The 20,768-nt window shown below is 60.0% G+C and overlaps 3 protein-coding genes across 3 annotated transcripts; 1 reads left to right on the forward strand and 2 right to left on the reverse strand.

Moving 5' to 3' along the window:
- Positions 1 to 606: 606 nt before the first annotated feature.
- Positions 607 to 3,341, reverse strand: MSRB1 (methionine sulfoxide reductase B1). Its single transcript, XM_084295995.1, has 4 exons — positions 3,257 to 3,341; positions 2,737 to 2,879; positions 2,524 to 2,638; positions 607 to 1,934 (listed from the first exon to the last, which is right to left on the reverse strand). The coding sequence occupies exons 1-4, from the start codon at positions 3,309 to 3,311 to the stop codon at positions 1,903 to 1,905; spliced, it is 345 nt and encodes a 114-aa protein (XP_084152121.1). The 5' UTR covers positions 3,312 to 3,341; the 3' UTR covers positions 607 to 1,902.
- Positions 3,342 to 6,438: 3,097 nt separating this feature from the next.
- On the forward strand, positions 6,439 to 11,544 carry LOC311214918 (testis-expressed protein 2-like; the record flags this gene model as incomplete). Its single annotated transcript, XM_084295785.1, has 12 exons — positions 6,439 to 6,563; positions 7,300 to 8,183; positions 8,299 to 8,499; positions 8,584 to 8,887; positions 9,093 to 9,310; positions 9,453 to 9,626; positions 9,738 to 9,837; positions 10,006 to 10,138; positions 10,240 to 10,377; positions 10,566 to 10,778; positions 10,888 to 11,008; positions 11,419 to 11,544. The coding sequence occupies exons 2-12, from the start codon at positions 7,317 to 7,319 to the stop codon at positions 11,542 to 11,544; spliced, it is 2,595 nt and encodes an 864-aa protein (XP_084151911.1). The 5' UTR covers positions 6,439 to 6,563; positions 7,300 to 7,316.
- Positions 11,545 to 12,449: 905 nt separating this feature from the next.
- Positions 12,450 to 20,316, reverse strand: RPL3L (ribosomal protein L3 like). The gene is made up of 10 exons (XM_084295859.1): positions 20,183 to 20,316; positions 19,115 to 19,307; positions 18,355 to 18,523; positions 17,339 to 17,474; positions 16,196 to 16,382; positions 15,627 to 15,787; positions 15,272 to 15,373; positions 14,524 to 14,619; positions 14,056 to 14,175; positions 12,450 to 12,566 (listed from the first exon to the last, which is right to left on the reverse strand). Exons 1-10 carry the CDS (start codon positions 20,183 to 20,185, stop codon positions 12,510 to 12,512), a joined length of 1,224 nt encoding a protein of 407 aa, XP_084151985.1. The 5' UTR covers positions 20,186 to 20,316; the 3' UTR covers positions 12,450 to 12,509.
- Between the last annotated feature and the right edge of the window lie 452 nt (positions 20,317 to 20,768).

Below are 20,768 nucleotides of genomic sequence, written 5' to 3' on the forward strand. Positions count from 1 at the left end.
CCTGGGCGCTGGGAGAAGGCCCCAGCCCTGTCCCGGCCTCCAGGCCTCGCTCGGGGGGCACCAGGCTGGAGGCGAAGCAGCGGATCGGGGGGGATTAATTAGCTGAAAAGCAGCTTGGAGCTCAGGCCGGGATCTCATTAGCAATTAGTGTAACAGAGCCAGGGGATGCAGAGTCCAGCAAAGCCCAGCTCAGCCTCCATGAAGCCAGGACAGAGAGACTTTTGGGGGCAGGGGACAGCAGAGCTGCCACCGACAACTGGCTTCTCACAGGGAAACTGCTGAGACGCTGCTAAAACCCATCCCTTCTTCCCAGCACGTCCTGCCAGAGGCTGTGATTTAGCAAGAACACACTGAAACAGCCTAAAAGCACCTGTAGTTGAGCTGAAATGGTGACTTAAGGTTAAAGAAAACCATCCCCGGTTAAAGTTTTGACTCTGGCAAAGCCTGAAGACTTCCAGTGCATCTACATCCTCCCATCCAAAACCCAGGGGAAGGCTCAAACCCACCCCAGCTTTTGGGGGACCACCCCAGCTGCAAACTCCTCAGGCACCAGCAGGAACGCTTTTAAAAGACAAAATAAGACAGCTATTTCTCTGACACAGTGAATCAATGGTTTATTTTTTGTTTATTTTCAGTGTTCGAAGAGGTACAAGATGAGCAGTGCGCTCCAGGGAATGAGCTGGCACATTGCACTTGTGGCCGGTGCCCTTCCCTCTAGCCCAGGAGGCCTGAGGAGGCAAAAAGCACGTGGAGAAAAGCCCCCAAAGTGCCCTGAGTGCAGCTGAACCGTAACGCTGTGGCGTGGCTGCACCACCCCGCTCACGTGCTGCACCAGTTACACCATCAGACCCACGGGTCAAAGGTTTGCTGTCCCCAGAAACCCTCCTGTACCGATGCCAAAGAGGAGGGTTTGGTTCCTGGGCAGTGAGCAAAGCAGGGCAGCGAGGGAAGGCCACGAATCAGACCCTGAATTAAGGAGAAATCAGTGTCAGAGCCCTTTCGAGTGCAGAGAGAACGCAAACGTGACTCCTAAAGCCTGAGTTGTGCAAGGTACAGTCGGTGAGCCTGGTTCTGGCCTCCCTTACAGCAGCATAAAGTAAGGAGGAACCGTTCACACCACGAGGGTTACAACACAGTAATACCAGGTCTGCTGTGAGGCAGAGCCAGAGCCAGGCCCAGAGGACACAGTAAATGCAGAACCCCCCTCTGCTGCCTGCACGGTGGTGGGTCGAGGGGTAAAACACCCGGGTGCTGTCCAGCAGGGTCATAAGAACATCCTTGCCCCAGCATCCTGGAAGGGTTTACAGAGGGCAATTCATACCATGATCCCAGCCCAGAATAGCACCAGAGATTAACCCAGGCTCTGCTCCCCGCTAATCCAGCGCCATCCCCCCTCCGAGACGTCAGTAGGGAGGCTCTGGGTGGCAGCGGTGGTAAGGCAGCATCTGCCCTTCTTGGCCACGGTGCTGGGGCAGCCCCGGCTCTGCTGGGCACCACCAGAACTGCCCCAGCACCCAGCAGAGGCAGGGACGCAGGCACTGGTGCTGCTGCAGTGGGCAAAGCAGAAAGGACTCAGCAGCAGCTGCTGGCAGAGGCAGGGATGTCTGGGGGAAGATGGGAGGGGGAAAGGGAAGGTAAAATGAAGAGCTGCAGCCTTCAGCTTAACTCGTGCAAAATAACCTCAGGCATGAGTCATACAACCTGGCCCCCAGCAAGTGCAGGGCAGCCACAGCCTCCCCTCCCCTCCCAGCTCCCTCCCAGCACCCAGAATGGGGATGTCTCGGAGCATGGAGTCGGCCTGGGGGCACCAGGAGCTTTGTCGGGGGGTCTCTTGCTCCCAGCGCACCCCAAGATGTGAACGCAGGATCAGCCCCCAGCAGCATGTTGTGTAGAGCAGCTCGCTTATTTCTCCTTCGGGTCCTTATCTGCTTTGCCTGGAAGAGGGGGAGGAAAGAAATCAGGGCCCCTGTGTTTTGTTCCAGACCCCCCAGCCCAGTTTATAGTTACTTTGCCACACACAGTGCTTCACAAGCACTGCAGTCAGATAATCAGAACAGCAAGACACGGCTGGGGTGCTGCCCTGAGCTCAGACACAGCCTCCCAAAGCCTTTTTCTGACATTGGGCAAGCAAACAGCACCACAACCGCTGCAGAAAGAACTGGCCTTTGCCTACCATAAAGCGGAAGCAATGTTCAAACCTTGCACGTGATTACTGCAGGAAACGAGCCAGAAAGCTCAGCGCCATCCTGCCCTGGCACTGCAGCACCAGCAAAAAGCCTCCACGGTTCTGCTGCTCCCCTGACACACAGGGACCTGGGGCACATCCAGAATGCCCCATATTCCACCATGCAAGGTCAGAGAGCCCCCACAGAGCCACCCACTGACCAGGCTGAGGCGTGTGGGATTTGCTGGGGGCCTGGGTGGCTCCAGGCTTACCGCATCCCTCACCGTGCAGCCAGGCTGGCAGCAACCCCAACAGATAACCACGAGGACACAGCCAGCCCGGTGAGGCGCAGCCCTTACCTTTCGGGATAAATTTCAGCGAGCTGCTGAATATTCAGAAGCGGGACTGCCCCCTCTTGGGCCCATCATTGAGGAACTCGTGGCCCAGCCCGTTGCCGCACTTTCCACAGGACACCTGCCGACACAAGGAGAGGGTCACAAGGGGCCTTTTGGGGCCCTGCTATGAGAAACGGGCTTTTTTCACCCCTATCCCAAGCATTTGGGACCCATCACCTTGAAGGCCCCCGGGCGCTCCTTGCGCTTGGCCACGCTGTCCTCGTGGATGGTCTCGGTGAAGGCCGGCCAGGGCGAGGAGTGCTCATACTTGGCGCGGCTGGAGAACAGCTCGTAGCCGCACCGGGCGCACGCGTAGATGCCTGGGGGGGGGGGATAGCAGAGGGAGGGGGGCTCAGCACTGAGACCCCCGAGAAGCCCCCCGGGCCGTGTCAGCTGCCCTGGGACACCTGCACCCTTGGGCTCTACCCCCTGGGGCAGCCACCAACCCAGGGCTAGGCACCAAAAGGGGGCTTTGAGCTCGCCCCCAGACCCCCTTTATAGGCAGCCCCCCCAGCCCCTCCAGCCTCCCCCCGGCCCCCCGGGGCTCGCCCCCAGCCCATCCCCGCAGGATGGAGCCCCCCGGCCACGCCGCCCCCCCCCGGCCCCCTTTATAGACGACCCCCCCGACCCCTCCAGCCTCCCCCCGACCCCTAGCGGGACCCCCCCGACCTTTGGGGTCGCACCCGGCGGCGCTCACCCGGCTCGAAGTGGTCTCGGAACGCCTCTCCCCCCAGGAAGGAGCAGAACGACATGGCGGAGCACCCCCCTCCGCCGCCCCGCCCGCCGCCCCGCCCACTGTCACACCCACCGCCCCGCCCCCTGACCACACCCCCGAAGCCCCGCCCATTGACCACGCCCCCTCCCTGATGCCCCGCCCACTCTAGCCCCGCCCACTCCGCCCGCCGCGGAGCCCCGGGGCCACCGGGGGGCGTGCGGTGGAGGGGGGGGGGGTCCCACCGAGGGGGGGGTCTCCCCCGCTCCCCGCCGCTCCCCCCAGCCCCGTCCCGCTGTTTTGGGGCTTTTTGGGGCCTCTCCGGTGCTGCGGGGCCGGCCCCGCTCCCCCGCGTGCTCCCGGTGCGTCTCCCCCCCCGGGGCAGCGAAGCACCGGGAGAGGGGTGGGGGCGGCTCCTGCCGGGGCTCCGCGACACCGGGGGGGTCAGGACGGGGGGTCCCGGCTGTGTGTGTGTGTCCCCGCCGCCCCCCCCCGCACCGCACCGCACCGCACCGGGGCCGGCTGAACGCGAACGGAGCCGGCCCCGGGGCGGAGCTCGGCGGGGCGGAGCGGGACCCGGCGCGGTCCTGCGGATGCTCCGGTACCGCCGGTGGGGAGCGGGGCGAGCTCCGAGCCCTGCACCGGGCACCCAGACCCCGCGCTGGGACCGGGGTCGAGCCCTCACCTCCGCCACCGGCACCGGCAGCGACCCTCCGCACCGCCACCGGCATCAGCCCTGCGGTACCGGCACCGGCGCTGCCCCCCCCCCGGCCACCCTCTCCCCCGGTACCGGCCCCCCGGCCCCAGGAGCGACCCTTCCCGGGCCAGGTACGGGCGCTGCGGGAGCGGGACCCCCGCAGGGAGCGGTGCCGGGGGCAGCCCCGGTGCCCGGAGCGGTGCTGGGGGCCGGGCAGCGACCGGCACGGGGCTGGGGGCTCCCCCCCCCGTGGGCTGGGGTTCGGTGAGCGGCTCCAGGAGGGCTCGGGACAGAGCAGGGGGGACGTGGGGACAGAAGGACAGGGGGATGGAGGGACAGGGGGACATGGGGACATGGGGACAGGCACCCCCGAGGAGCCCCGCGCGCTGCCGGAGGGGTGCGGGACAGGCTGCGGGCACCACGGGGCATAAAGTGGGGGTCGCTGTGGGGTGCAGGCTCAGCGGGGATGGTGGCCCGTCCCGCCACCCTAATAGCAGGGGACAAAGGGGGGGCAGCCGGGCTCCAGCAGCCCCTGTGTGGACCTTCCCTTCTGGGCCTGGGTCTGCGGGGATGGCGTGGAGGGGGGGTGTGGGATGTGAGCTGGGTGCCCCCGTGGGGTACGTGGGGTGTGAGGGCTCCCGGAGGAGGAGGTGGCAGCAGCCCGGCGTGCCGCAAGGTAACGGCTGTGCTCTGAAGGTGAGCTGCAGGCAGCAGGAGCCAGGCGGCTCCTTGGCAGGCTCGGGGAGGCGATGAGCTTCTCCTTCGGGAACAGCAGGCAGCACCACGAGGCTCTTCCCCCCTCGCTTCATCCGAGGACTCCGGGATGATTCAGCCTGCGGGCATCTCCCTCACGCTGCCCCCCTCCTGGGTGCAAGAGCGAAAACGCGGGGAGCCCTTCAGCCGAACGGGGGTGAGCGTCCCACGGAGCTGCAGGAGCCCCGAGGCCTGGAGCAAAGCGCTTAAAGGGTTTCTGGGCCCTCTTGATGGTGACACGTCCACATCCCACAGCCCGGAGCAAGAGCCGGGGGCTGCAGCTGCCCGGCACGTGGAGCCCCCCGCGCAGGGCCACTGCTCCTGCCCTCTGCGTGCTGCTGGTTTAAATTAGGTCAGGCGTGCGTCGCGGGCTCCGCCGCGCTCCCGCTCAAGCCCAGGGGATTGATGGCTCATGGCAGGCGCAGGGAGGACGAGGCTGGGGTGGTGGGGAGCCGAGGACGTTCCGTGCTGCTTTGTGGAGAGCGGGTGCTGCCTCTCCTCAGCCACCGAGCTCAAACGAGGGGGGCACCAGGCAGGCTCCGAGCAGGCTGAACCACCACGGAGACGTTCCAGGTGCAGGTTTGCAGGCAGCCTAAAGCAGGCAGGCTCCGGGAGCAGCTGCAGCAGCCACCGGGACCCTGCGTGGCGGCAGCATCGCCCACCCGGCCCCTCTGCTGAAGCCTTTTCAGGGGGTGAAGCCGTGCCTGCTCTAAAAGCTCTCGGATTCTGCCTGGAAGCACTCTGCGTTTGTCAGATGCCGGTGCGCAGAAAATTGATGTCCTTAGGTTGCAGCGAGACTTTCTTCAAAGCCCTGCGCTCCTTAATCACAGGATAATGCAGGGAGCTCTCCAGCTCCAGCACTCGTAACCACAGCAATTTGGTTTCAGTGGCAGTATGTTGTGAAGATAATTAGACGAGGGATTTCCAACTTGTTTGGCTGGGTGATAAAAACCTCTCTGGGAGGAGGCAGAGCTCTGCCACAATCCCCGCTAGCGGTGCCAGCCCGCCTCCGGCAGCCACCGGCAGCTCTCATTAGCTGCAGAGGGCTGCTGGAGATTAATTTTTCAATTAACTCTCCTTGTTTTTACATCAAAAGCAAACACCATTTTGGCAATGGCCTACCTGGGAGGGTGTAGGTATCATTGATGGGCGTGAGCCAGCACCGGGCAGCGAAGCACGGCAGGAGCACTTTTGCTGCCTTGTGCGTGCAAAGGGGGGTGTGGAACGGGGAGGTGCTCGGGGACACCCCCCTGTCCAGGCTGCGCTTGTGTCTCCTTCTGCACCACGTCAAGCCAGGATCTTGCACCCGAGCCAGAAAGAGAGAGATTAGAAGCCTCCAAAGCTGCCTCCAGAGACACCTCTAGGCTCAATATGTGCTTGCTGAGCCCTGAGCTGAGACCTTCAGCGGGGCTGCCCCGCACGGAGCCCCCACCGGGGTGCTGGTGGCCCCGCTGTGGCACCCCCAGGGTCCGTCCCCCTGCTCCACACCCCCCCGGCCACCCCCGCTCCCCAGAGGTGGCTGCGTCTCAGCAGCGCACACGTAGCCCCCGCTGTACTCGCTGTCCCTGCCAGCTGAAAACTCCCATGTAAACCCAGGCTATTATTATCTCAGTCTTCCACTCTGCTAATGGTCTCTCAGGAAACAGACTTTTTCTTTCCCCCCCCACCTCCTTTTTTCTTTTTTTTTCTTTTTTTTTAGCTTTTATAACCCAGGAATACCGGAGCAGAGGTAACCAAACACCAGGCAGGGTGCAGCGGAGCACCGAGCCCGTGCCACACGCAGGGGAGCTGCTGAGCCCCTGAGCCAACAACAGGGCCACGGATCAGCACCGGGGCTTTCTGGTAGGCACGGCCATGGCTGGGGGGGGCCCTGGCAGCACCGGGGACAGCTTTGGCACTGGGGACAGCTGTGGCACTGAGCCACCAGGCTCAGGGTGCGCTGGGGGTGCCGGAGCCCTGGGTGGTGCCATCCTGGTGCTGGGTTTGCCGAGTAAATGCGAGGAGCACGCCCTTGGGAGGGGGCAGATCCTGCCAGAGCATCGCTGCAGGCGAGGGAAGGAGCTCCCCAGCACCGCTCCCCGTGGGCTGCCAGCCCCAGGACCTGCTGTGATCTCTCCCTTCCCCTAGCCCGGGGCGCCCCCCCAGATTATTCGGGGTTGACAGTTGGCGCGTGTAAATCAGAAGCAAAGCGAAAGCCGCGAAGCATGAGATTACATAAATGGAGCTGGAGGCAGCTGCGACGCAGCCTGTAATTAATTCGTGGTAGGAAAACGCTTTGAAGATCCCGGCTGAGGCACATCCCAGGCACGAGGCAGCCCAAGGGGCAGCACCCACCTGCAGCCGGGACCTGCTCAGCCCCGCTCCTGCCGCGGGGATGCTGTGAGAGGAGGGGTGGGGGCGGAGGACGAGCTCCCCGTGCTCAGCCCCATGCTCTGGGTGCTGGGCTCAGCCCCACGGTGGTCCTGAGAGCCTGGCCTGCAGCTCCCATCCTTCCTCCCGATATCACACACGTGCTCAGGGGTTCAGGCAGCCTCGACGTGGCACCAAGCTGAGCTGCTCCCTCCCGTTCCCTCGGCAGCACCGGCACCGTCGGCGATGCGTGCGATGGCAGAACAGGCTGTGGCAGCAGCGGACGCCTCCCCAACCCTGGCACCATCCCCAGGCTCCCCTTGGCACAGGGACACCGATGGGACAAAGCCTCCTCATCCCGCCAGCACCAGGGAGGACAGCGGCGGCCGGGACGGCCCCGGGATCGTTTTCCCTGTGGATGGGGACACGAAGCCTCTCCCCTCGCCTCAGCCCGTGGGGATGCTCCTGGCTGACATCCCGCGGGGGCCGCAGCCGCGGCTGAGCCTGGCCAAGTCCCGCACGGCCCCGTCCTCGCCCAGCGTCTCCCCGTCGGAGAGCCGCGCCGCCCTGCTCCGGCTGCGGGAGGCCAAGCTGGAGGACACCAAGAGGAGGCTGTCGGAGGCCGTGCAGGAGCCCCTCAGCCGGCTGAGCCGGCTCATGGCCGAGGAGAGCAGCCCCACGGCACGGCTGAAAGCAGGGGGCAGCCCCGGGCGAGGGGAGCCGGGGGGGAGAGGGGCTGGGGGTCGCCGGGTGCGGGACTGGAGCCCCTGGGAGCCCAGCCTGAACTGCCGCTACGAGATCTGCTCCTACGGGGACGTCATCCAGGTGGTGGAGGTCGTGCAGCAGGAGGCCGAGCCCCCGGAGCAGCCTCCAGCAGCCCGGCCGGGGGGCTCGGTGCCGGGCAGGGCCCTGGCCTGCGTCGCGCTCCTCGCCTACGGCTACTTGGTTCTGCCGCTGCCGCCCTACGCCGCCGGGCTCTGCCTGGGGCTCACCGCCGGGCTGCTGCTGGGCTTCCTCGCCATCCTGCTCCTCCTGCTCAAGCCGCCACCGTTGCGGGGTCGCCTGCGCCCTGAGCTGCTCCCGGGGGGCCCGCGGGGAGCCCACGGCCTCCAGGTAGGAGAGGGGCGGCCGCGGGCACTGGGTGCTGGGGCTGGGTGCTAGGAGCTGGGTGCTGGGGCTGCCCAAAGCTGCACGGCACCACGGGGCAGTCGGCTCCTCTCCCCTCCAGGGCTGGCTGAACCAGCTGCACGTCTACGACCCCGAGCTCTACCACCCATCGCTCACGCACTCAGTGCTGGCCACTCTGGACGGGGCCACCCTCAAGCTCTCCTACCCCAAGAACAACATCCCGCGCCGGGCCGCCTTCGCGGAGGAAATCCTCGAGGCCACCTTCATCAGCCAGCGCTGCTACGACATGACCGATGCCAAGGTGACCGCGGAGCTGCCCTTGGGAGCAGGGGGCTGTCCCCTCGCAGGGACCCGCAGTGCCTCACGGCCACTCTCGGTGTTGTAGGTCTTCCTCTGCCCACCCTGCCTAGCCCGAAAGCGGCTGTGGAACAAGAAGTACCCCATCTGCATCCTCTTCCCAGACCGGGTGGACACGGAGCACAGGAGCAGCGATGAACATGGCACGGAGCCGCAGGGGGAGGAAGGGACAAAGAAGCCACAGGTGCCCACCCAGGACGTCCCGGGGGACTGCAGGGAAAGGTGCCTGTACCTCTTCGGGCGGACGGGGAGGGAGAAGGAGGAGTGGTACCAGCACCTCCTGCGAGCCTGCCACGGGACCCCGAGCAGCAGCCGCGGGGAAGCCAGGCCAGGTGAGACGAGGCCACTGCTCCGCACCGGGACTGATCCGGGGCTGGGAGCTGCCCCGTGCCAGGACAGGCTCTGGGAAGGCAGCAGGGAGCAGGGAGGGAGGTGAAGGAGCTGGGACAGGGCTCACCAGCCCTCAGCTTGTGCAGCAGCAGGGGCACCACGTCACCCCTCGCTGCAGCCAGCCCGGTCGTGTCCCCGTGTCCCCAGGCATGGGACTGGCTCCGCAGAGCGCTGCCAGCAGCAGTGGAGGGAGCACCGAGGACATCCCCTCTGCCATCAGACTCAAGGACCTGGCTGGAAATGTCCGACAGAAGATTTTTCTGGATTACAGCACCTACATGGCCCGCTTCGTGCCGGCAGAGGTGGGGGGCAGCCCGGAGCAGAGCCCCCCTCACAGCGTGCAGAGCAGCCCCACGCCCGGGAAGGTGAGTGGGGCAGATCCAGCCCTCAGTGCTGCTGCCTCCTGGCCCTGTTGTTCACCTCCTCCCTCCTGGCACCATGGTTTGGGTGGCCGAGCCGTGGTGCTGGGGAGCACAGCCCCAGCCTGCAGGTCCCACCCTGCTCCAGGCGCTCGTGGCTTCTCCCCACCCGCAGCTCGGCGAGGACGCGGCCGGGCGCAGCGAGGGGTGCACGGCCTGGGTGAACGCGCTGGTGGGGCGCATCTTCTGGGATTTCCTCCGGGAACGGTACTGGGCTGAGCAGGTGGCCAGCAAGATCCAGAAGAAGTTAAGCAAGATCAAGGTGAGAAGCAGGAATGACCCAGGGGCCACGGGAGGCAAGGAGAGCCCCGTCCCGTCCTTACGGTGTGTGCCAGGCTGTGGTGACGATCCCTGTGTGGTTTCCCTCCATCAGCTCCCGTATTTCATGAACGAGCTGACGCTGACGGAGCTGGACATGGGCACGTCCATCCCCTCCATCCTCAGCACCTCCAAGCCCACCATCAACGACCGAGGTACGAACCCTGCTGCCTTGCAGAGTGGCAGGATGCCAGGGCTGGCTGCACAGCAGCTGTTATTGAGGTGCCAGCCCGGTCCCCAAAGCAGGGAGGTTTTGGTGGGCACGTGAGCAGCCCTCAGCCCCTGTGGCACTGACAGGGGCTCGCCCCTTCCCTCCCCGGCAGGGCTCTGGGTGGACATGGAGGTCACCTACAGCGGCTCCTTGCAGATGACCCTTGAGACGAAAATGAACCTCTGCAAGCTGGGGAAGGAGGGTGCCGCAGAGGACAGCGGCCCGGCAGAGGCAGGAGGAGAGGGGTAAGGTGACCGCGCGTGGCTGGGTGGCATCCGCATCCTCCCACCTGAGCGAGGCGAGAGGGTGCTGGTGCCAGGACACTGATGCAGCCCAGGGCTCACAGGGCCAAGCCTCGGCTGATCCTGCTGGCAGACAGCGACGCGGAGTCATCCAGCGCCGGCTCCTCCGACGAGGAGGACATCACCACCGCAGAGCCCGCAGGAGCCCTAGGAGAGCGGGTGCCCCCGCCCGGCACTGAGGGGTAAGGGGCTGCTCTGGGCTGTGGGGCGGAAAGGGAGGTGCTGGGGGAGGCTCAGGCAGGGGTCCCGATGCATCGTGGCAGCCCTTGGCAAGGGAGTCCCATCCCTGCGGGGTGCTGGTGGCGGGTGGCTGGGGGTCCTGAGCACCAGCACGGCTCCGGGTCTCACCCCGCGGCTCCCCTCGCTTTAGCCACGTCAGCGGGAACAGCACGGGCCGGAAGATCCTGCGCTTTGTGGATAAGATCGCCAAGTCCAAGTACTTCCAGAAGGCCACCGAGAACGAGTTCATCAAAAAGAAGATCGAGGAAGTTTCCAACACGCCGCTGCTGCTGACGGTGGAGGTGCAGGAGCTGGCGGGCACCTTGGCCGTGAACGTGCCCCCGCCGCCCACGGACCGTGTCTGGTACCTGCCCTCCTTCCTCCCGGGGGGTCCACAAGCTGGCCACGGGGGCTGTGCCACGTGCGTGGGACGTGGTGCTTGATGCTTTCTGCTGCTGTCCTCCCCCTCGCAGGTACAGCTTCCGTGTCCCACCCCAGCTGGAGCTGAAGGTGCGCCCCAAGCTGGGCGAGCGGGAGGTGACGTTCCTCCACGTCACTGAGTGGATTGAGAAGAAGCTGCAGCATGAATTTCAGGTGCCTGTCCCGAAGGGCTGGGTTTGTTAAAGGGCTGAGCAAACCCTGCTGGTTTGTTTTCTGCTTCTCACCCTTGAGATTTCTGCTCAAAGAACAGAAAGTTCCCCACAGATGTTCAGGTTCCCAAATGCCCCCAGAGTAACCCCTTTGAGTATCCTCAAGGCACTTGTCACTGCCCTCTGCCACAACCACTCCTGAAACCCTCCGTACAGGTGAGCCAGCCAAAAATCAGCTGCTCCTGCTTGTTCCTACCTGGAGATATTCAAAGCTGAGGAGCTGGGAGCCCAGGAGCTGTTCTCAGCCCTGATCTCTGCCCCTGTGGCTCCTGCCACAGCCACTTTCAGGCCAGAGCATCAGCGCTCAGGTAGTAGAACTTAAAATCACTTGTTTGTCTGGATTCCTCTTTACAGAAAATTTTGGTGATGCCAAACATGGATGATCTCATCATTCCCATCATGAGCTCCGGCCTGGATCCTCAGCCACCCGCTGGAGAGCTGCCCAGGGACCCACCAGCCAAGGGAGAGAGGAGGCTCTGATGTGCAGCCCCGTGGGAAGGGCAGAGACACTGCACAGGGCTTGGGGACCTCACTGGGACGCAGAGCTAGCTGGGGCCTGGCCACTGACAGCATCCAGCGCTACGCCGTGGGGTCTGAGCTTCTTGGTTCATCTCATCCTCGGTATCCTGCTCCTCCGCAGATGAGCCGCCTCCTTCAATACTGCAAGCACACGTTCAGAGCTGAACCAGACCCCAAGGAAAGGGGTTTGCTGGAGACCCAAGAACTTCATGCACCTCCCACCAGCATCTCAGGACTCCTTCTGGCCAAGGGGGCAGCTCCAGAGCAGCGGAGGGCTGGGTTTTCCCCTGCCTGGTTCCCAAAGAGGGTGCAGGATGCAAAGACAGCTTCCACACTCGAGGAGTTGTGATCACCGCTGACCCACGGCATCACAGCTCCAGGACACATCACACCCTTCCCGCTGGCAGCTGGGCTGCAAGGAAAACATGGGCGGGAAACAAGTCCAAAACCTGAATAAACCCATCACTGCCCAGTCTTACCTAGCAGCCACCTTATTGCACACGCATTCCCATGGCTGGATGGATGCCACGTGGGGCTGTGGGGTTCCTGGAGAGAAAAGGCCACGGATCGTGCCTCCAGCTTGGCAGAGAGAGTGCTGGGGTGTAAAAGTAAGGGATGGCAAGGGGAGAGCTGGGCAGCGAGGCTGGGCAGAGGCAGGCAGCAGGTTTTTTTTCACCATTCAAAAAGGGAGGGTCCAGAGGACAGAGCAGGCACTCGGCTGGCCCCGTTAATCCCCTCCATATGGGCCTGTCCCGAGTGTTACCTGCCCCAGCCCCAGCTGTGAGGTGCCTCAAGGACATGGTGCTGTGCACGGGTGGCACTGATCACAGGCAGGACACTCCTCCAGAAGGAAGGCAGGCAACAGGCATGGCTTGAAACCCCTTTATTGAAGGTGCCCCATTAGGAAGCCTTGTGTATCTCAGCCCTTACAACTCCTCTTGCACAGCCGGCTTCCCTTTCACCAAGTGTTTCTTCTGAGGGCCCTGCAAGAGAGCAGAAAGGAGAGGTCTTGGTGTTAGTGGCACACAGACATGGCTTTCAAGGCTGTGTGGGAGCTGTGTGGAGCAGAACTGCAGCTCTGGCCCCTTTCTGCTTCACAGGGCTGCTCTTGGTCCCCGTTCCCCATCTGGTATCCCTGCACTGCCATTCACCAGCAAGCCCTGGGGCTGCCCTAGCCCTGCAGGCATCAGGAGCAGAACATCAGGGGCCTTGCACAAAGGGTTTATATATCAGGATCACACATTGCCAGAGAGCTCTGGGCCAGGCCTGCACTCGGGGCACGCTGGGGGGAGCATTAATTTTGCTTGTGAACGCTGCCAGGAGCCCCCCATGGGGGAGCAGCTCCCGGCTGGTGTTCAAGCCCTGGACGAGGCAAGGCCTCCTGTGACCAGAGGCACCGAGCCTCATCAGCCAGCTCCAGGAGCCTGGGGAGTTTCTGCCAGCTAGGAAACGGGGATTTCTTGGACCAATTAAGTCCGAGGGAAGAGGCCGCAAGAATTACTTCTGTGGCAAAATACTTCCAGCCAAACGTGAAGTTTTAGCACATTATACGCGGGGGAACCTCTCACCCCATGGAGAAAAAGGCAAATGAAACCTCCACAAGCAGGTAAAGCCGTGGCCCATCCCTAAGGCCCCCGCCACGGTTACTCAGGGCTTAGTGCAGACGAGCAGGACACGCACATCGCTCTCGCTGCAGAGCAAGCTCCTGACGCTGAGCTGAAGGAAAACGGCTTAACCTCTAAAAGAGCCCTGCAAAGACACTGCATAACCAATCCCCCTTCCGGGGGCTAAGGAGGCTTAGCTAGTTTCACAGGGATTTCTGGCTGGCAGGCAGGGAATACAGGCAGTTGTGTTCCTTGCTGCTAGCTGAAGGCCCAGCTCACCCAGCACCTCCTCCATTTCACAATCAGACCTAGGCGCCAGCCTGGTGTAGGCTGCAGAACTATTCAAGAAGCTCCATTTGTTTTGGATTTATTTAGATGATTTTTTTTTTCTGCCCTGGATTTGAGAAAAAAATATACTGCTTGGCCTTTTTGGAAGCTTCCTGACAGAAAAATCACAAGTCTGTGGCTGAATTTGACCCAACCTTTTCCTCTTAAGAACATTAAAGTTATAAATCATTCCAAACAAATCAAAGAAGTGCACAATTACGGGTGAAAGGGACCATATGTCCAACACGGTGCCTGCCAAGTTAACTGCTTGTTTAAAACATCCCGTGGTGAATGGAAGCTGGTTGGCCATATGGTGGTATATTATTTGCTAGCTGCCTTGTCTTGGATCACTCACACGACCATCGTGTTCTTCCTTAGCATAGGATCTGCTGTGTGAGTTGAATTCATGCCTGTCTTTTATGCGAGATGGTCCTGATCACTGCCTTGGCCGTTGTTATACCTAGAAGCAGATGCTTGGCTGGACTCAGTCGGTTGCTTTAGCCCCAGCTGCAAGCGTGGCCCGGTGCAAGGCATAACTCACCATGAAAGCCCGCTTCTCCTGAGCCGTCTGGAAGCAGCCGTGGCCAAACTTGGACGTGGTATCGATGAATTTGAGTTCAATGGCTTCCTGAGCCCGCCGGCTGGTGTGCACCAGAAGGGACTGGAAGGGAGAAGTCACAACGCATCAGGCTTACCTCTACAGAAAATCTGGATGTCTGCTCTGATGGAAGCAGGGCTGAAATATCCTAGGTGCACCCATTAGATAACTATCTCCATGAAAATCTGCTTTCTCAGAGGAACACCATGGCGCTCAGGTGGCAGGTGGTGCCTTGGCTTGTAGGACAGCTCTGAAATGAGCCTGCTCTTTTATTTCCTCACAGTCTGCTCCCCAGCATCAGGACCCGGCCGATCTCCCTGCCAGCCCCTGGGGCAGAGGTATTCTCCCCGTGCTGAATCTGTTAGTGGACAGCTATGGCCAGCCCCTGCCCAGCACCGGTTGCACTCTCACCTTCCGGAGGGTGAGCACACGCTTCTTGGTGCCCACGACGCAGCCCTTCAGCATGAGGAAGTCGTTGTTGACCTCCCCGTAGTGGGGAAAGCCGCCCTGTGGGGAGAGGAATAGAGGGTTGGCAGGCAGCAGAGCTGGGTGGGAGCAGGCGTGACAAACTGGTGACATTTTCTAGGGAAGCAGAGGGTAGTGACCGACAGTCCTTCCAGCTAATGACGCTCTGCACCCTTCAGGATACTTGCTCAGCATCACCAGAGCCACGCTGACTGTGTGATCCCAGCCAAGCAGCACCCAGTGAGAGCTGGGGAAGCAGGAACCCTGCTGGAGGATGTGGGTAAAGAGAGAGCAGAGCTGGACAGACTCCTCAGTTAGCAGTTTATACATGTAAAAGGGATTTTTTTAAGGGGATTTTTTTTTAAACCACATAACAAACATTTCTCTGTTGAGTATGTTTTTTAAATGTCATTTGTACTTTTTTTTTTTTTTTTTTTTTTTTGAAACCATGGTCTCAGTTCCTGCCCAGGGTATCAACTGGAAGTGAAATGGTGGGCCTAAAAAATGCTCATAGAGCTGGCTTTCCATGTCCAGAACACGAGAAAGGGAATTACTGCTTTTCCTTTGGTGAAATTCAAATAATTTCCTATGCAGCTGTGTCCAGTCAAAGGATTACTTCCCTGGCCCAGATTGCTGCAGCCAGGGCCACTTGCTGTGGGGTACATCAGGCCACCACAGCTCTGTCACCCCTTACCAGAGGTGTAATGGTCTTTTCTGTGACATCGTAGTTCGTTGAGGCGTTGTTCTTCACCACTTTGCCATCTTCCACGTGGATCCCATGGCCAATGCGGTAAATCTAAAAGAAAGGAAGTGGAGGCGGTGACTTTCCTGGCCCCACACTGATGTACAGGGCAGGAACAACACGCCTGTCACTGAGACGTGCCCCCTGTGATGTGCATCTTGAGCAGGAAACAAGCACCTGCAGGGACATGCGGAATGACAGGCCTGCAGATCTCTATGGAAACATCAGAGGAGCTGGAGGGAACTGAGGCCGCTGTGCAAAGGATGGAGACAGCAGGGGAGGAAGGCGCAGTGGTGCTGGGCCATACCTTCTTGTTGAGCTCCGTGCGGTGGTGGTAGCCCTTCTGGCCAGCACGAGCAATGGAGTAGCCAACCCGGGCTGGGTGCCAGGCTCCGATGCAGGCAACTTTACGCAAGCCCTTGTGAGTCTTCCTGGGGAGCTTCTTGGAGTGCCATCGGCTCGTCACCCCTGCAATTGAGATTCAGGGCTGGCATCTGAGCACTGGGGGGAGATGCAAGGGGAGGAGGGAGCCTCTTCATCCTTCTGAGGTTCTCAGAAGACACCGCGTTGAAAGGAGACCGTTGAAAAGAGCTGTCCCCAAAGCGAGGGCCCAGGGCATTAGGACTGGTCTCACTTCCCATGAATCTGATCACTGTGATATGTTCCTGCGGAGCACATCCCCACACACACAGACACACATCTCCACACACGTGGGGCTGGTGAGAAGTGTGAGGCCTTTACATCCCTGCGACACCCCTGAGCCTCCTGGGAGGACTGGGCACAGCAGGCAACATGACCGACAGGACATAAAGGACACTGAGTTCTGCTCAAATGGAAGTGCACCATCGTGGCAGCAAAGGTCCCCCTACTCCGTACCTTTCATCCCATGCCCCTTGGTCACGCCAATGACATCAATCATCTCATTCTGGCTGAAGACGCTGTGCACGGAGACCTGCTTCTCCAGCCTCTCCCGGACCCAGTCGACCTTGTCAGCCACTGTCCCCCCGTTCAGCTGGATCTCCATCACATGGGCCTTCTTCTGCCGCAGGGGGAGCAGCTTCATCTGCGTTAAAACAGTGCATTAGGGCAAAATGTTGCCCCTCACCCTGTGAGCACGCAGGCAGGGCTGCAACACCCACCACTTGTGAGAGGTGCAGGGGTGAGCAGGGGCCAGCTCCCCACCACACTGCCTGCCTCTTTTATGACAGTCAGGGACCTGGGTCTGCATGCCCAGGTATCTGGGATTTTTTGGAACCCATACCTTGTTCTTAGGCCAAATTGCTCCCATTCTTACCAGCTAGGCCATGGTAAATGCCCCACAGGTGCCCATCACCAGAACACATCTGGGGCTGAGCATCATGCTAGGATGCAGCTCTGCACTACAAGCCACAGCATCAGTCTCTATCCTTCAGTCATGCTCCCTCTCCACTTCCAGACAGAGCGATTACTTCTAGTTTCAGCCACAAGGTGCCCTCGCTCCCTCCCAGTCCCAGCTCCCTGCACAAAGCCTCCACCAAATTCCCACAGTGGGACTTTCTCTGAAGGCTGCACCAGCCACAGGAGGTATGAGGCTCTGCCTCAGGCTCCGATGCAGTTGTTAACTCCAGGGATCAGTACGAAAACGGGCCCTGTGTATCCAGCAATCTGCATCTGGCAAAACTGCGTCTGCCAGTGGGTTATTTTTTTCCCCAGCACTTGACACCAGTTGCTAATTTGAGGTGATCATGGGGCCTGAGGTCCAGTGCTGACACAGGGCTCGCCCTGCGCTGATCCCCGGGCAGGGTGCTGTGCTGAGCCTGGCTCACACGGACGGGGCTGGAGTCAGGAGGTAGCTGGAAAGGTCAGCCAGCACCTCCCACCGTCTGCATGCTCCGTCCCACACCCCTCGACCAGCCTGTGCCTGCTCATTCTCCTGTGACCCCACCAGGACACCCCCATGCTCCAGGCTCCCAGCCCCTAACCACGCTCTGAGGACGACCCCGAGGCCCCCTCGCCCACTGCCCTGGGTAAGGCTCTGACCTGCGTGTGCACAATGACACGAATGACCTTGCAGTACTTTTTCATAGCTGCAAAATCCTTCTCCAGCTGCTTTTTGCCATCCTCATCCTGCCATTTTTTGCAGTACTTGGTGAAAGCCTTCTTCTTGCTCTTGTGCCTACGACAGAAGCGTTTAATAACTATCAAGAGCTGAACAGTGAGGCGTTTCTTCACCGTGCCCTGCAGGCAGAACAGCACAGGGCCAGATCACCTCGCCAGGCACCTTCCTGGAGGCGCCAGGTACCTGTGGGTACCTGCACTATTCCTGGCTGCCCGCCCCATGAGAGGGGGCTCCGAGGTGGGAAGAGGAAAGCGAGTAACGAGCTGCAGAAAGGGCTGGTAATTCAGACCTTTCTGCATGAAGAATCCAGTTGTCTCCCACTGACTGGCTCAGTGCCATCAAAATACAAGCGCAAAATCAGAGCTTAGTGGAGAAAGGAGAACAGCCTCCACCAGGGATCGGAGGCATGTGGTGGGTGGATCTGACGGCCAACAGGCGCTTTTGCAGGAGACACGATTCCTATGGTTATGAAATTCGTGTTTCCATTTTCCTCTCTGCCAGTGTGGGATTTGCGGTGTTGCTGTTTACAAGGGACAGGGGTCACGTTGTGCATCGATATTCCCCCTGAAAAATCTCTTTGTGCTCCCTTCGCTTGGTACCTAAGCTCAAACATTCCAGTTTAACGGGGAGTAGATGGGCCCAACCTACACAAAGAGAAACCTGCAGCGCACACTGTCTATGATATCATGGAGAGCGCTAACATGGTTCAACTACTAAAATAAATTTACATATGCATATGCTGATTCCTAGCATCAAGCTGTTTGCAGCATCTCTGTGCATGACTGAAGAGTTGTTTCATGCCACCCCAGAGCCAGCTGCTGGTAGCTGAGCGGTTTGCAGTGGCTAGGCACCATGCAGAGCCTGGGGGAAAGGCCCGCGAGGGACTCCCCATGTGCAGGGGACCCCAGCGACCCACCGCAGCCAGGGAGGCACCTACCAGTTCTTGTAGAAACGCCGCCTGCACTCATCGCTGATGTGCTCAGCAAAAACGGTCTTGAAATTCCTCAAGCCCTTTGGTGTGTCTACATATCCCACGACTCCCACCACCACCATCGGGGGGGTCTCGATGATGGTCACAGCCTCCACCTCCTCCCTCTTGGAGACCTCTGCAGGACAGCAAAGGGAAATGGAATCAGATCATCGCCTGGGAGCCATCCGTGGCCTGTCCCTGTGGCCCACTCAGCAAGGAATATGCTGAGGACAGGATCACATCCTAGTATCACAGCCAGCCTCAGCCCTTCCAGCCTCCCAGCACCACAAGCCCCCCAGGAGGGCCACGCAGGTTCAACCACCAGGCACCCCCTAGGTTAGATCCTATGGCCCAGCACACTTCAGCATCTTCTCCAGCTTGGAGGGAGCAGAACACTGCATGCCCTGGTGTTTGGCTGCAATCCCAGGGGCATCCCACGAAGTAACATTATAAAACTCCCCATCAATGTGCTCCAGGATTTGTCAGGTAATTACCCCACAGGGTCCTTCTGGCAGCAGGGTCCAACAAACCGCCAGCCACCATACTAGCGTGGGGACTTCCCCAGACCCCCCTTTATGGCCTTTGGCCATCTAAGATCCCAACAGCATTCCAGGAGATAGGCTACAAGCTCTGTGCTCCGCCACCTATTTCCACGAGCAGCCTTTCCCCCAACAAGCCCATGCCCTCTCCTCCTGGATGTGACCCCACTCCTTCAGCAAAGCCTTACTGAGCCCGGGCCTGTGCACCTCCCGCAGGGTGTGCGTCATGCCAGCTTTGTAGCCCAGGAAAGCTGTCAGGTGGACCGGTTTGCTGGGATCATCCTTAGGCCACGTCTTCACCCTCCCTCGGTGGCGGCGGCTTCTCTTGTGGGGGAGGAAGCCCAGGTGGCCATGCCTGGGAGCAGAGAACTTGCGGTGGGACTGCGGAGAGGAAGAACGAAGATCAGCCTCACTCTGTCCCAAAAGACACCGAAGGGACCAAGCCCAAAGAACAGTGGAAAATCTCTCCTTTAACATAAGTGAGCACTGGAAGGATTCTGGGCTTTTCCTTCTTTCTGACTTGAGAAAAAGACCTCATAATAGCATGGGCTTCTGTTTAAGTTTCCACCACGTGCATCAAAGAAATCAGTAAGTTTCTGGACAAATGAAGCAAACTAACTGAAAACTTAATCTCCCCCTTTTCTGCTTGAAGACTTTCAAGGAGTACATTCTTGAATGTATCAAGGTCTTCTCAACTGTGATGTTAATTATAACTATTAATTTGATATTCAGAAGCACCAAAAGGACCTGCTCAGAATTCACAGGTGCATGTTCAATGCTTTGTGTCATCAAGGCAAATGGCACCAAGCAGGCACAGGTAACAATCAGAAGAAACCAGAAAGGATGCCCAAAGGAATCAGCAATAACATGCGCAGGTTAAATATGCACCTTGAAAAAAGAATTAAAAGAGCTAAATACATAAACCCCAGTCCCAAGGTCATGTTGAGGCAGGCAGAGAAAGGCAGCAGCACTTCAGAGAGACGTGGACAAATTCTTACAGCACTGGCATCAAGGCAGGAAGCTAGGGGGTCAGTCCAAGCACTGAGGAGTTAGATGTAAGCCCGCTGCAGCTCCCTTCTTACTGAGCCCAGTTCCAGCACCTGGCTGCACTTTCCACCACGCTTATTTTCCAGCCCAAGTGGAGTTCTGCTGGGTCCAGCCCCACTTCAGCTGTGCTAACTTAACCCAATAACCCAGCCCTGTTCCTTGTCCCTCTCCATGCAATCCCAAAGGTAGCAGCGCCGAGCTTTACAAACCATGGGACGTCTTCAGCCCAAGTCAGCAGCAGGAAGAGGCTATCGCTAAGTGCCTCCCCTGCCTAATACTTGGGATGTTTATCAGTCTGAAGACACAAATTTAGCCACTAGCTTCATTCGGTGCTATATTCATTTCATACTCGGCAAAGCTGGCAGGTTTGACTCTAACAGTTGGGATGTGGTAAAGGTCAGTTGCTGGTGTCTCAGTTTACCGCTCGCCCTCCTGAACAGCCTGAGCGTGAATGGAACCGATCATAATGGCTCCCAACCACGGCACAACTCGGGCAAAGCTGGGAGTCTGTGATTTGGGAGTCAGATTTGGTGCGTTGAGCAGGCTGCTCTTGGATAGGGACAGATTAAATAATAATGATGATAATAAATGCGTCAGTGTAGATGGTAAAGACTCGGTGGTTCTGGCTGGAGAAGAGGTGAAGCCAACACCGTGCGTGGGCACGCTCAGGGGTGAAGCAACCAGTGCCACAGCACCGAGGATGCTCAGAGCATCCAGCACTGCTGACAGCGTGAACCCAGCCCCTCCATGCTGAGGGCTGTGAGCTAAGACACAGAGGGGGGGGACAGGGCCAGC

This window comes from Netta rufina, assembly GCF_964035555.1.
Source record: "Netta rufina genome assembly, chromosome: 15".
Lineage (NCBI taxonomy): Eukaryota > Metazoa > Chordata > Aves > Anseriformes > Anatidae > Netta > Netta rufina.